General features: G+C 37.6%; 2 protein-coding genes across 3 annotated transcripts; one reads left to right on the top strand and one right to left on the bottom strand.

Moving 5' to 3' along the window:
* The first annotated feature begins 2,260 nt into the window (after positions 1-2,260).
* Positions 2,261-4,566, top strand: LOC113281840 (COBRA-like protein 4). Its single transcript, XM_026530717.1, has 6 exons — positions 2,261-2,472; positions 2,569-2,648; positions 2,733-3,189; positions 3,357-3,504; positions 3,585-3,862; positions 3,973-4,566. The coding sequence occupies exons 1-6, from the start codon at positions 2,322-2,324 to the stop codon at positions 4,254-4,256; spliced, it is 1,398 nt and encodes a 465-aa protein (XP_026386502.1). The 5' UTR covers positions 2,261-2,321; the 3' UTR covers positions 4,257-4,566.
* Positions 4,567-4,716: 150 nt separating this feature from the next.
* Positions 4,717-7,667, bottom strand: LOC113281841 (protein COBRA-like). Of its 2 annotated transcripts, none has more exons than XM_026530719.1 (6): positions 7,354-7,667; positions 6,726-6,805; positions 6,181-6,637; positions 5,866-6,025; positions 5,463-5,743; positions 4,717-5,356 (listed from the first exon to the last, which is right to left on the bottom strand). In XM_026530719.1, the coding sequence occupies exons 1-6, from the start codon at positions 7,448-7,450 to the stop codon at positions 5,064-5,066; spliced, it is 1,368 nt and encodes a 455-aa protein (XP_026386504.1). In that variant the 5' UTR covers positions 7,451-7,667; the 3' UTR covers positions 4,717-5,063. The 2 variants fall into 2 exon arrangements, with proteins under 2 accessions (XP_026386504.1, XP_026386505.1); XM_026530720.1 differs by lacking the exon at positions 7,354-7,667 and adding an exon at positions 6,904-6,937 and having other exon boundaries at positions 5,008-5,356.
* Between the last annotated feature and the right edge of the window lie 5,864 nt (positions 7,668-13,531).

The following is a 13,531-nucleotide window of genomic DNA, read 5'->3' as shown; positions in this document are numbered from 1 at the left end:
CATGATCGATGGCTTTCCACACTCAACAAATACACTTTCTCCGTGAGACATAAAAGTGGCAAATTGAATCAAGTTGTTGATGCCTTAAGTAGAAGAAGTCATCTATTAACTGCAATTCGTAATGAGAGTTATGCATTTGACTATATCAAAGACATTTATCCAGAAGATGAAGATTTTGGCAAACTATGGGATCAATGCAGTTCTCAAACTCATGGGGTTGATGATTTTCTTATACAAGAAGGTTTTCTTTTTAAAGGGAATCGATTATGTATTCCTCAAGGGTCTTTACGTTTACATCTTATGCGAGAATTACATGGCAGTGGTCTTGGTGGTCATTTTGGGAGAGATAAAAACATTGCCCTGATTGAAGAAAGATATTTCTGGCCATCTTTGAAACGTGATGTACAAAAGTTCGTACAAAAATGCATGGTCTGTCAGAGAGCAAAGGGTACAATTCAAAATACCGGGTTGTATACTCCTTTACCAGTTCCTGATGCACCTTGGGTTGATATAAGTATGGATTTTATACTTGGTTTACCTCGTACTTCTAGAGGTAATGATTCTGTTATGGTCGTAGTTGATTGTTATTCTAAAATGGCTCACTTCGTGGCTTGTAAGAAATCAACTGACGCTTCTAATGTTGCTTCTTTGTTCTTTAAAGAAGTAGTAAGATTGCATGGGGTTCCAAACTTCTGACAGAGATACCAAATTTTTGAGTTATTTCTGGAAAAGTTTATGGATGCGCTTAGGCACAGTTCTACAATTCAGCACAACTTCACATCCGCAAACTGATGGACATACTGAGGTTGTTAATAGATCACTTGGGAATTTGATTAGAGCTAAGTGCCTGGATAATAGTAAGCATTTGGATGTGTTATTGCCACATATGGAATTCGCTTTCAACACTTCTGTGAATCGTTCTACTTGGAAAACTCCATTTGAGATTGTGTACTCTAAAGTACCTAATCATACTCTTGATTTGGTAGCCTTACCCACCACACAGAGTACAAACACCGACTCTTTTGTAGACAAAGCAACTGAATTACATAATGAAGTAAAATCTAAACTGGAGAAGTCCAATTCTAAATATAAAGAGGATGCTGATAAACACAAGAGGTTTAAAACCTTCAAGGAAGGGGAGCTCGTGATGATACATCTAAGAAAAGAGAGATTTCCAGTGGGTACTTATAACAAAACCAAGATGAAGAAATATGGTCCTTTCAAGGTTTTAAAGAAGATCAATGATAATGCTTATGTTATTGATCTACCAAATGATTGGAATATCTCCAACACATTTAATGTTCAAGAGATTTTTACGTTTCATGGTGACAATGAACTTCTGGTTTGTTTGGACAACTCGAGGACGAGCTTTACTCTAGAGGGGGGGACTGATGCAGGGCATACTACAATTCCAGAAGATTCCGCTTAGAGGTTTGGCTTCCATGGTTTCCTAGTTTCAGTCTTTCTTATTTTTAGGATTCTTTTAGATTTCCTTTTAGTTTTTTGTTTCCTAGTTTAGTTATTCTTCAAGCCTATATAAAGGCTAGATTAAGTCTTGTAAGATCTATCTATTACTCAATCAAATTATTAAACACAAAACTTATCTTTCTCTTCTTGCTTAAATTCTCTTCTCTTCTTACTTATAGCAATCTAGTATTGCTTTCTTTTACCTTGTTCCACATTATAGAATCTCCTTCTCTTTGTACCTCTTTTTCTTTTCCATCCACGGAAGAAACTTTTTGATTGGAAACAGTTGAGTAGTCTTCCTCGGAAGGGGACTTCCTACTCGAGTGCCAATCAGGCACTAACAACTAAAATATACTTGCTTCAAACTCTTTCTTCTGCCCCACGAACAATATCTACCATTTACACAAGTAAATTACCTGGAAGGTAAATCGCATTATACTAACATACACATTAAAGTAAACTTGAGTAGCCGATGTCACTGTAGTTCCCTGGAGTCCTGGACAAACATAAAACTAAAACCAAGGGTAGTATGGTAAGAAGATTGTAGATTTTCAAGAGTGACAACTATATTAACTGTTGGGCTGTTGCATTCCCGCCTAATTTTCTTCTGTTATCACTTCTCACCAAAGACGTTGCTTCAAGTTTAGAGAAACCCAAGAAAATAAGTTTAAGAAACATGGATCGAGAAAGAAGTGGTACCTACTTGAAAACCAGTAGGTAAGCTTTCCGTCTCTTCCAGAAACAATTCTCATGACATCTATCATCCTTAAATACTCACAAACCCTTCTACTGTACTCTTAAATCACAACTACCTTTGTAATTCCCTCTAAGGCATATCTTCTGGAAGTGCAAGCATGGGAATCAACAGAAACAGGGAACCATTTCCTGGATATACCATGAGAATACAAGATAAAGATTGTCCTGTACAATGTCGATTTAGTTCACTGACAAATTTGAGACTGCCAATATCTGTATTCTTCCTTTTCGCAATCATTTCTTATGCCGGTAAAGATCTAGTTCCAAATGTTATTTGTTCTTAATATCCCGTTTCTTCCTGTTAATATACATTTCTTGATTTGGTTTGCTTTGTTGTACTTGCAGCTTCCTATGATCCACTGGATCCGAATGGTAACGTGACGATCAAATGGGACATTGTATCTTGGACTGCAGACGGATACGTGGTATGTATCGATGAATCTTCGTTTTTGCTTCTTCGCATTCATTTAAAACTATGAAATCTAAAGGTCAAGCTACGATTTTGCCAGGCAGCAGTAACCATGAACAATTTCCAAATGTATCGACACATAATGACTCCTGGCTGGACATTAGGATGGGCATGGGCAAAGAAAGAAGTGATTTGGTCAATGATTGGAGCTCAAACAACTGAACAAGGAGATTGTTCCAAGTTCAAGGGAAATGTCCCACATTGTTGCAAGAAAACTCCAACGGTTGTCGACTTACTTCCCGGAGTACCTTACAACCAACAATTTACCAATTGCTGCAAAGGAGGAGTGGTTGCATCATGGGGACAAGATCCGTCTGCCTCCGTCTCAGCCTTCCAAGTTAGTGTTGGACTTGCAGGAACTACAAACAAAACGGTTAAACTGCCGAAGAATTTCACTCTGCTTGGTCCTGGACCAGGTTACACTTGCGGTCCTGCAAAAATCGTTCCACCTACTACATTTCTCACAGCTGATCGCCGAAGAAAAACTCAAGCATTGAGTAAGCCAGCTTATTCTATGTTATTTCATAAAAGATCTTCATTGTGGATGGAATGGATATGATGATTTTTTTTTAATTCATTTGGTTTCTAAATCATGCCATTGGTGTGGTGATATGAGCTTCTCTGCAAGAATTTACAGCATTTCGTGTATTTATTCTTTTTGCAGTGACATGGAATGTAACCTGCACTTACTCACAGTTCCTGGCAAGGAAGAATCCAAGCTGTTGCGTTTCTTTCTCATCTTTCTACAACGAAACGATTACTCCTTGTCCATCTTGTGCTTGTGGCTGTCAAAACAAACATAACTGTGTCAAGTAAGTTTTTAGTTCAATTCTCATACATATGAACGTGTATATTGCAACTGTTCTGGATTCATGATGGATAATATTTACAGAAGCGATTCGAAGTTGCTAACCAAGGTGGGAGTGAATACACCAAGAAAAGATAATTCACCGTTGCTGCAGTGCACACATCATATGTGCCCAATAAGGATCCACTGGCATGTCAAGCTCAACTATAAGGATTACTGGCGTGCAAAACTCTCAATTACGAATTTCAACTACCGTCTGAATTACACGCAATGGACTCTTGTTGCTCAGCACCCAAATCTAAACAATGTTACCCAAGTCTTCAGTTTCGACTACAAGCCTCTCGTTCCATACCAGTCCATAAGTAAGTACAAACAAACACTAAATGCATTCAAACTATTACTATATAGCTAGTAAACTATGAAACAACACCGTCATTATATATCCTGAAGTCTCTAACTTGTATGTATGCAGATGACACTGGAATGTTTTATGGCATGAAATTTTACAATGATTTACTGATGGAAGCTGGGCCACTAGGAAATGTTCAGTCAGAGGTTCTTCTCCAAAAGGACAAGGATACTTTTACCTTGAAGCAAGGATGGGCATTTCCAAGAAAGGTTTATTTTAATGGAGATGAGTGCATGCTCCCACCACCTGATACCTACCCATACCTGCCAAATTCTGCATTTACAAACTCACTGCAATTAACAACATTGGCTGCTTCCCTGATTTTCCTACTGATGGCCATTGGTTGATCTTCTTTGATATGACTTGAGGGAAGCAAACCTCATATTTGAAGTTTTGAAGGCAGAAGAAGAAGAACAGAACTGATTTTGAGCATTTTCAGCGGCACCGACCAACAAGAATTGCAGGTATTTTGGAACTGAATTTTTTTTAAAACACTTGAGAAAGAAATACAAGTCACCGTAATGTAGAGATATATTTTGTGTTCAACAGCTCTCTACTATGTACACATTCCTCTGAATTGTCTTCATCTTTTACAATCATATAAAATATACATACAGTCATACAGTGGAATCTGCACATGTAGAGGCTTGACATCCCTGTTCTTCTTGCATGTTCAAGCGACGTAATATTAGTTTTCTTAGGGACCAGTAAAAAAAAAGCTACAAGTATGAAGTGATGAAGTAAGTGCAGGGAATTTCCTTGTGAGAGGAACTTACCTAATCAAAAAGAGTAATCAGACAAAAAGAATAAAATTGAATAATAGTTGCGTGATCAAAACCATAAATAAGTTCTATTCTGCGTATGAATGGTTTATTACACTGTAAGAACACCATATTTGACGTGGATCTCGTACAATAATTATATGAAGATTTAAATTACAATTAAAGGTACACAAAAAAGTAGTGAACTCAACCTGCACATACATGAATAATGGCTCAACAGGCTAATAGCGCACCTGAACTCACTTCAACTGCTAGAACTGAGGCTTCAATACAGCAAATCCGTGATCTAGCTCCTCTAAGCTTTTTGATGTTCTCATTCAGTTGGAGATTTTGAGACAACAATCCACCATAAGATGCCATAAATTCACTTTACTAGGCATAAGCCATTAAGAATGTTAAAGATACCATAACAGCCATGAGAGAACCAAGTACGGAGACAATCGGTCGGGGACTAGTATTTGGCAACCATGGATATGATTCTGGAGGTGGCATGACACAGTTATCACCATTGAAATAAATCCTTCTAGGGAAAGCCCATCCTTTGTCAAACGTGAAAGTATCAGAATCCTTTCGGAATAGTATCTCTGATTGCACATTTCCCAGAGGTCCAGCTTCCATGAGCAAATCATTATAAAATTTAACCCCCCATAGCATTGCTGTGTCATCTGAAACATCAAAACCAGACCCAAAAGAGTGTTATGTTGGTAACCAAGATAAAATGTTTTCAGAAACAACAAACTGTAAAAACATTGTGAAGATGATAGTACTTACTTATAGCAGCATATGGAGTTAAAGGCTTGTAATTGAAACTGAAAATCTGGGTGATGTTATCCAAATTAGGATGCTGAACAACCATGTTCCACTGAGTGTAGTTCATTCTATAATTGAAATTTGTGATTGTGATCTTCACTCTCCAATACTGTTTGTAATTGAGCTTAACATGCCAATGAACCCGGATGGGACACATATGGGTTGTGCACTGAACTAGAGGTGAATAGGCATTTTTACTAGCATGACCTGTAACAGCAGAAGCTAAATATGGCGAGTCTCCCCTGCAAGAGAAAACCATAAGAGAGAACACACGTCAAACTCAAACGGATAGAAAAATTGGGAAGAGACGTGTTAAGAAAAATGGTGTAAGGATGCACATATAAGAATTATCAGAGAAACTTACTCTACACAGCTTCCTGGTTGAGTAATATTATTTTGACAGCCACAGGTACAAGTAGGACATGGGACAATCGTTTCATTGTAGAAAGAGGAGAGAGAGACACAACATGTTGGTGTTTTCTGAGAGAGGAACTGGGAATAGGTACACGTAATGTTCCATGTCACTGCAAAATTGAAACCCATAAGATAAAAGCCAGATTCTCAATGCTCTATGATCAAGCACACATAGTTCCAACACAAATTGGTTATGAACAGATTATAATGAAGGATACACTAGAAATATCATCCTACTTATCACAAACTTTAGCAAGAAACTTACTTAGTGCTTGAGTAGTTCTTCTTAGATCTGATGTAACAAATTTACTAGATTTCACAATTTTAGCAGGTCCACATGTGTAACCTGGTCCTGGTGCTTTCAAGGTGAAGTTCTTTGGCACTCTTACAGTCTTGTTTGATGTTCCAGCAGCACCCACACTAACCTGGAAGGAACTTGCTGCGTTACCAGAATCTTGAACCCAAGAATTGAGCACTCCTCCTTTACAACAATTTGCTATCTGCTGGTTGTAAGGAGTTCCGGGTAATAAATCTACAACAGTTGGATCCTTCTTACAACAATGAGGAATGTTCCCTTTGTATTTTGAACAATCACCTTGTTCTGTTGTTTGTGCTCCTACCATACTCCAAATGACTTCTTTCTTTGACCATGTCCATCCCAATGTCCATCCCGGTGCTTGGATGTGACGGTATTGCTGGAAGTTATACATAGTGACAACAGCCTGTCCAATTCATGCATTAACCAAACAATTAGATACACAAGAAGGGAAAACAAATCAATTAATCAATCATCTCTAGTTATACACTTACCACATAACCATCTGGAGTCCAATTCATAACATCCCATTTTATTGTGATATTTCCAGTTGGATCAAGCGCATCATAAGCTTCTGTAAATCAATGAAGGGAAATATAAAATTCAATTTCCACAAATTCAGTGTAGATATTCACATTACATAAACTACGGGCGTCGGCATCGGTAACGAACCTTCGTCTTTTTCATCCATTAATAAGATCAAGAACGATTACTCTGTTCTTCTACATATACTAAATTCAGAATCATTTACTAACACTTTATAAAGCAAATCAAATCAATTATTACTTCCTAAAACAGAATATAGATATATCTAATAATCTACTTAATCATTAGAACATTGAATTCCATAATAATTCAGCTAAATCTGTACTACTTTTAACTAAAACTCACTAATGTAAACACCAAAAATAGCTACAAAATCTAAAAAAATTAGACAAATAAAGAAAATCCATTACTTTATTACCACATTTCCAGTAAACCCAACTCCATAAAATTGTTTTAACATGACCTCAACATCTCCCGAATTATCCAAATCAGAAAAATTTCTTGAATCCAATGAAACCCCAAAAGAAATCAAGAATTGGAAGTGATAACACTAACAGGAATCTATAAAGTACAAACCTGTTGAGCTGAAAGTGAAGCAGGAAATCAAGAAAACAATGGAAATGGCATAGCTGGTATACTTGGGAATAGATCTATCAACGGAGTAAGTAGCCATGTTTTTTTTTTTTTTTGGTAATGGAGAGTGAGAAATGGATGAATGAAGTTCAGATCTGCGTCCAAGTAAGGGAGAAAGGAAACGTGGTGAGTGTTGTTTCCTTACTGGACTTTACTCGCATGACAGACAGTAGAGATAGAGAAAGAGAGAGCAGCTCTTCTTTCTTAAAAATAAAGAGAGGATGATAGCAATTGGCAAGACGAAAGTATTACACTACTGATTGAGAAACCTCCCTTCATTTCATTTTCTTTCCTTTTTTACTCACAACGAAATTAATCATTACTCCCTCCGTCCCACTATTAAGTGACCTAGTTCAAGTTTGCACAATTTTTAAGGAGGAGAAAAGTATTTTTAATCATTTTTTTACAGTTATACCCTTATGGATAATAAATAGTGAAATTTTGAAATGGTTTATCTCTCAAACTACACCACGGATGTTCGCAAACTTCGTACCATTGAATAGCATTTTAAAACACCTATGTAACGAATATAAACATGACTATCAAATTATGCATATTTCTTATATTTCTTATAATCAATTAAAGGATAATTTTAGAAATATTTCCTTATTTAGTGATAGAGGTCACTTAATGGTGGGATAAAATCTAAAAGTAACTAGGTCACTTATTAGTGAGACGGAGAGAGTAATTGTTTGGTGGTTGTTTTCGACTTTTTACTTGTTAAATTTAATTTTAACAAATAATATCAAATTAAATAAAAAAAAACCTACCAGAAAGACATCTAGCAATATAATTGTTGTGCATCAAAACTTAATTTTGAATTCATGTTTCTGCTATTTGTTAATTTCTTACTACATTCTTCTCACTTATCAAGGAAAAAAAAACTATTCAAAGGATTCTTTGTTGCTAATGTTATTTTATTTTGTATATAAAATCATTGTGATTAGATCAAAAATGTTCAAGCAGCACTACCGAACTTGCTGCATTAGACTTAACTTTGGTATCTAATCACCGAAGTTGACGACTGTGCTTGACCAGTTGACCGAATTGGAGCATGTTAAGTCAAAACTCGGAGGTACCATAAACATACTGCATTATTCTTTAGCACATTATTATATGAATCCGTGTCTACTACCGATGAAAAATGCGGTTTTTTCAGGTAATGATGCATTCATTCCAGAAATAAAACATCTTCATTACGGTGCAAATGTTTAGGAGAAATTGTTTATCTCAAGATGGATGGAAAAACACACAGGGGAAGACAACCGACAATAATAATATTAAACTAATACTATAAACTTGTGGAGCTCTTTTATTCCACAAACTCCCTGGCCCTATATGTGTCGGTGGTACACTCCTCCTCTCCCTCCTCCTCCCCCTCCTTTCTGTCCCTCTCCTTGATTAATCATGGAGCTTTTCTCTAAGCAAAAGTCTGTATATCTTAATCACAAATTCAAATGAATAATAGGCCGTCAGATCCATAAACCAACAGCCTAGATTGAAAATTGGTGGTGGGATCAGGCATATTCATACCTTAAAAATCTTCTTGTTTTGTTATATTTGAATAACTATATGATGTCTATGTTAATTCATATTTTATGCACATAAATATCCTAGTTTAATTGGGGGACATGGAATTTTGTTTGCCCCCAAAATTTTCAGGGGTGTAAATATCGCAATATGAATATATTATTTTACCCTTCACTAATTGAAAATCAGTTTCACTAATTAACTATCCTAATTAAGACCCCTAATCTATATACCCTAATTAAATCAAAGAGAAAATCAGTTTCTCTTTTATCTTCATCTTCCTCTCCTCTCTTTCTCTTCTCCACCTCCACCATTAACGACTCCACCTCCACCGAGGAAAATTCTTCGAACCGATTCATCGCGTAATCGTCGACGATAAAACTTTAATCGACGATTAACTTCTTCTACAAATATGGCTAAAACAAAGCAAACCGCTCGCAAAGCACTTCAAATTCCTAACCTTGTAGATACGGTGAATGCAAAGCTGCACGTGTGAAGAGCTCCTGAAGCAAGCAAATCGAAACCCAAAAAGGGAATGGCTCCAATTAGAGGTACGTGAACTTAAACCCACCTCCTATTCGATGTTTTGGTTGTTTTTTTATTGTGTAATCGAGATTGGTAACTGAAAAATAGAAGTTACAGAGTGAGAGTCGTTAGCATCGAAGAAATAATACCGTAACGACTCTTACATTGCATGCTTTTTCTATGAAAAATCGTTAACCTATTAGTGTAAATATGACGACCCTTGTTCTGCTACTTCGACCTTTTGTGCCCTAGAATAGAGTCGTCGCCATATTAGGTTGAAGATGACGACTGTAGTTTGACGACCCCAAATTAGTGCATAACGACTCTGGGTTGAACTTGAACTGCCTTCTGTTGGATAAAACGATAGAGTCGTCAGTAGTATATAATCCCTAGACTAGAGTCGTCAGTAATCTATAATCCCTAGAGTCGTCATCTCTTTTATAGGGTCGGCAGTTACTTGTTTGACGACCCAAGTTTAATCTTTAACGACCCTTTAAGGACCAAAATCATCCTCACTGTCCAATTTTTGCAAAGAGTCGTTACCTTATAAATTACAGTCGTTACTTTGTAATGAAGAGTCGTTATTTTGTTAGAGCATATCATTGACGACTCTTTAACTGATAGAGATAAAGTTGATGTCTTATAAAAAAAATTCGTGTTTGGAATGTAGTGACAAGAAAACGAAAGACAAGGTTGAAATCACGATAACTCCTCCTTCGAAACCTCCCCGCAACGATAAATACTTACTTGCCGGTCCATTGCACGGAAGAAGGCCGAGTGAGGTATCATTTTCTATCACCGAACCAAGAGACAAAGGTAATGAGTTGTCCGATTCGTCAGAATCAGACACTCATGTTGTTTCAGCTAACACTAGTGTTGAAGAAGAAGATGAACAAGAAGAAGAGCAAGTAGAGGAGGAACAGGGTGTATAACATGAGATACAAGAAGAAGAGATTCAAGAAGAATAAGAGGAACAAGAAGAAGAGCAAGAAGAGGAGGAAGAGGGTGAAGGTAATGGTAGTGGTGATGATGAGGATGATGGTAATGAGGAGGAACAACATAAAGGTAATAATAGCGGTGATGATAATGATGATGAGGAGGAAGAGAATGAAGGTAATGATGATGAAAAGGATGAAGGTGGTGATGATGGTAAAACCACTGTTGAGGATGAGGAAGAGAATGCAAAGGCGAAAAATCCGGTAAAGAGGGTTAAGAATGATGGAACAGATATTGCACCCAGTGCGAGACACGTTCCCGCTACTCATTTGTTGTTGCCTCCTCTTCGAGGTGGTAAACTTAGAGGAGAACCTAGAGATGGGGGAAAAGTTCTATTTGGATATCCTGGATCATGGGCTCATTGCATTAGTGAGACAATCGTAAGAATCCCAAATTTGCTTGTTATTTGATTAGTTGGTGTTAACTTGTTTATGTTTTGTTTTTTAAATACGTGTTTGTTTATGTTTTGTAGGATCATAAGGATGTCGCATGTCTTTTTCGGCACCAATCTTCTTTCAAGAAAATGGAGTTGTGGCCGGTAGAAGGTGAATGTGCAAGAGTTAGAGATTTGGTTGAAAACTCAGATTTGTACAATGCCGTTCTGAACTCTGTGATTGCGTATGACAAGGTCGCAGTATATAGTTTCTGTGAAAGGTATTACGCTGAAGTCGACACATTCCAACTTCCTTTTGGTGAGATGGCGATAACTCCCGATGACACAGAACAGATATTAGGGTTGCAGGTCGAAGGCAAATCAACCGGTGAGAAGTTCAAGAGAAGGCCTAGTTGGGAAGACATCTATACATGGACCAAGAACTTGTTTGGATGGGATTCCGAGAAGACTAATGGGCTTTTCGAGAAGGGACCTAAGTACCCGAAGAAAGAGTTCAAACTTGTAGATATTAGGAACATGTTTTCTGGGACAGAAAAAAAGGAAAAAGAAGGAGGTCTCTCTGATATGGAATGTCGCTATGCGGCCGCTGGGTATTTGTTGTATGTCTTTGCGTCGGTTATATTTCCTGACAGCAAAGTTAACCGGGTGAGCGCCAACCTTCTTCAGCTTTTGGATCCCTTGGAAGATGTGAGCAAGTACTCTTGGGGGACTGCCATAATTGCACACCTGAATGGTCAGCTTTCTCAGGGATCTCGCAAACTAACTTCTCAAATTAATGGGAATTTGGCTCTAATCCAGGTATTTGGATTGATGAAAGTTTTCTTATTTTTTTACATTTTAAAAATTGAATTATTTATGTTTATTTCATTGGTTGCTATAGGTGTGGATTTATGATCATTTCCCATCACTGATCAAAGATAATGAAGATGTGGAACTCAACCCACAATGGAGCAAAGGTAGTCCAACGGGAACCAAATACTTGTTCACTGGTTCTCAAGATAGGGAATAAACTGATGTGTTGATACAAATGCGTCAAAAACTTGACAACATCACGGCTAAAGAGGTAGTCTTCATTCCGTACAAGAATAATAGAGTTGGCGCAATGGAAGATGTCGTGTATTACCATGGCCCTTTGTTTCACCCTAATGGTTTTTCAATGTACAATCCGATAAGAATCATGCGTCAACTTGGTTTTATTCAAGATTCAAGCACAAGTTGGAAAAGTGCGAGGCTGACGAAGCGGGTATAAAGGTGGCTTATGAACCTGAAGTTGATGTCAAGCATTGGAATGATAGACACTCTAGGCTTGTAGACATCTCATGGTGGGTTCATGCGGATGAAGGTCATGAGGCAACATCGGATTACGTCGAATGGTATGAAGACTTCTCCCATGGTAGGGTGATATGGGTAGATCTGACTCCGGGTAGGAGGACCAACAGAGCATCCACCTCTTCTTCTTCTAAAGTCGACAGTAGAGATGCTACTTCCATTCTGACACTAGTGGTGAGTATTTAATTTTGTAATTGTGTTATTCATCTACATATAAGAGAGTTAATGTGAAATTGTTTTTGAATGCATATAGAGGGAGCGAATGAAGCTTCTTGTCAAGGCTTTTTTTTGCTCGGCTGACTAAAGGGAAGTGATGGATCCTGCGAAGCAACGTCGGTACGCATATTACTGCACGCACATTGAAAATCCCAATGCAAAGAAGATGTTCAAGGAGCTGGCTAAGGAAGGTAAGAGGAGCCGGAAATCACGTAGCCAAAGAGCACAAGAAGTTGATGAGCATGGCCAAAGTAGCCAACATCATGATGAACATCCCTCAGAGGTACAAGAAATTACTAGAGAAGATGCTGGTTCCCCAGAGGGTGCTCCTCCTAAGAAATGTCGGAGAGTTAGCAGGTTAGGGAGGCAGTAAGGTGGTGGTCGAGGTCGAGATGGTCGACTTCAACTTATGCTAATTTTACTTTATGAATTGAACTTAAGTGTGTGTTGAAAAAACTTATGTGTTTGGTTTGGAGTCTTTGTTTCGAGTACTTTTATGTTTGGTAACTCCTGTGTTTGTTGCAAATACTATGTTTTCAAGTATGCTCGTTAGAACCATGTAGTACTCCAATGCAGACAACATTTACCTTCCTCATACCAAGGGTCGTCATCTTCGTTTCATAGTACTTTGACGACCCTAATTGTATTTACCACTTCAACACACAGAGTCGTTAATATCCTCAAATAGAGATCTAACGACCATTTTTCCAAAAACATCCAAGAGATGGAAAGAATATTTCTGGATAGAGTCGTCAGTGTTTATAATGAAATCAATGACGACCCTTGGTTAACAAAATATATCCAGGAGGTTTGAATTTATTTGGATAGAGTCGTTAGATTTTTCATGTCAATGACGACTGTTTGTTGGATTTAGGAGTCGCTACTCTGCTATGGATACCTGTGACGACTTTCATTTTGAAACTAGAAAGGATTTTGATTTCATTAGGAAAATAACATTACATCCATCTCGTATTGCATAAGAGTTAACATGGGTATTCTTGAAGTTGATGCATCAAATGGTCGTCAACGTTGTATATTCTTTATGGTGAATGGAACTTAGTTTCCCCATTACGTATTCTCCATAACCCATCAGCTGAAATTAAACGAGGAATGTTATAACTTTGAAGCATG

Source organism: Papaver somniferum, chromosome 5, assembly GCF_003573695.1.
Source record: "Papaver somniferum cultivar HN1 chromosome 5, ASM357369v1, whole genome shotgun sequence".
NCBI classification, from domain to species: domain Eukaryota; kingdom Viridiplantae; phylum Streptophyta; class Magnoliopsida; order Ranunculales; family Papaveraceae; genus Papaver; species Papaver somniferum.
The sequence above is the reverse complement of the archived record's forward strand: the minus strand, read 5'-3'. Positions and strand labels throughout refer to the sequence as shown.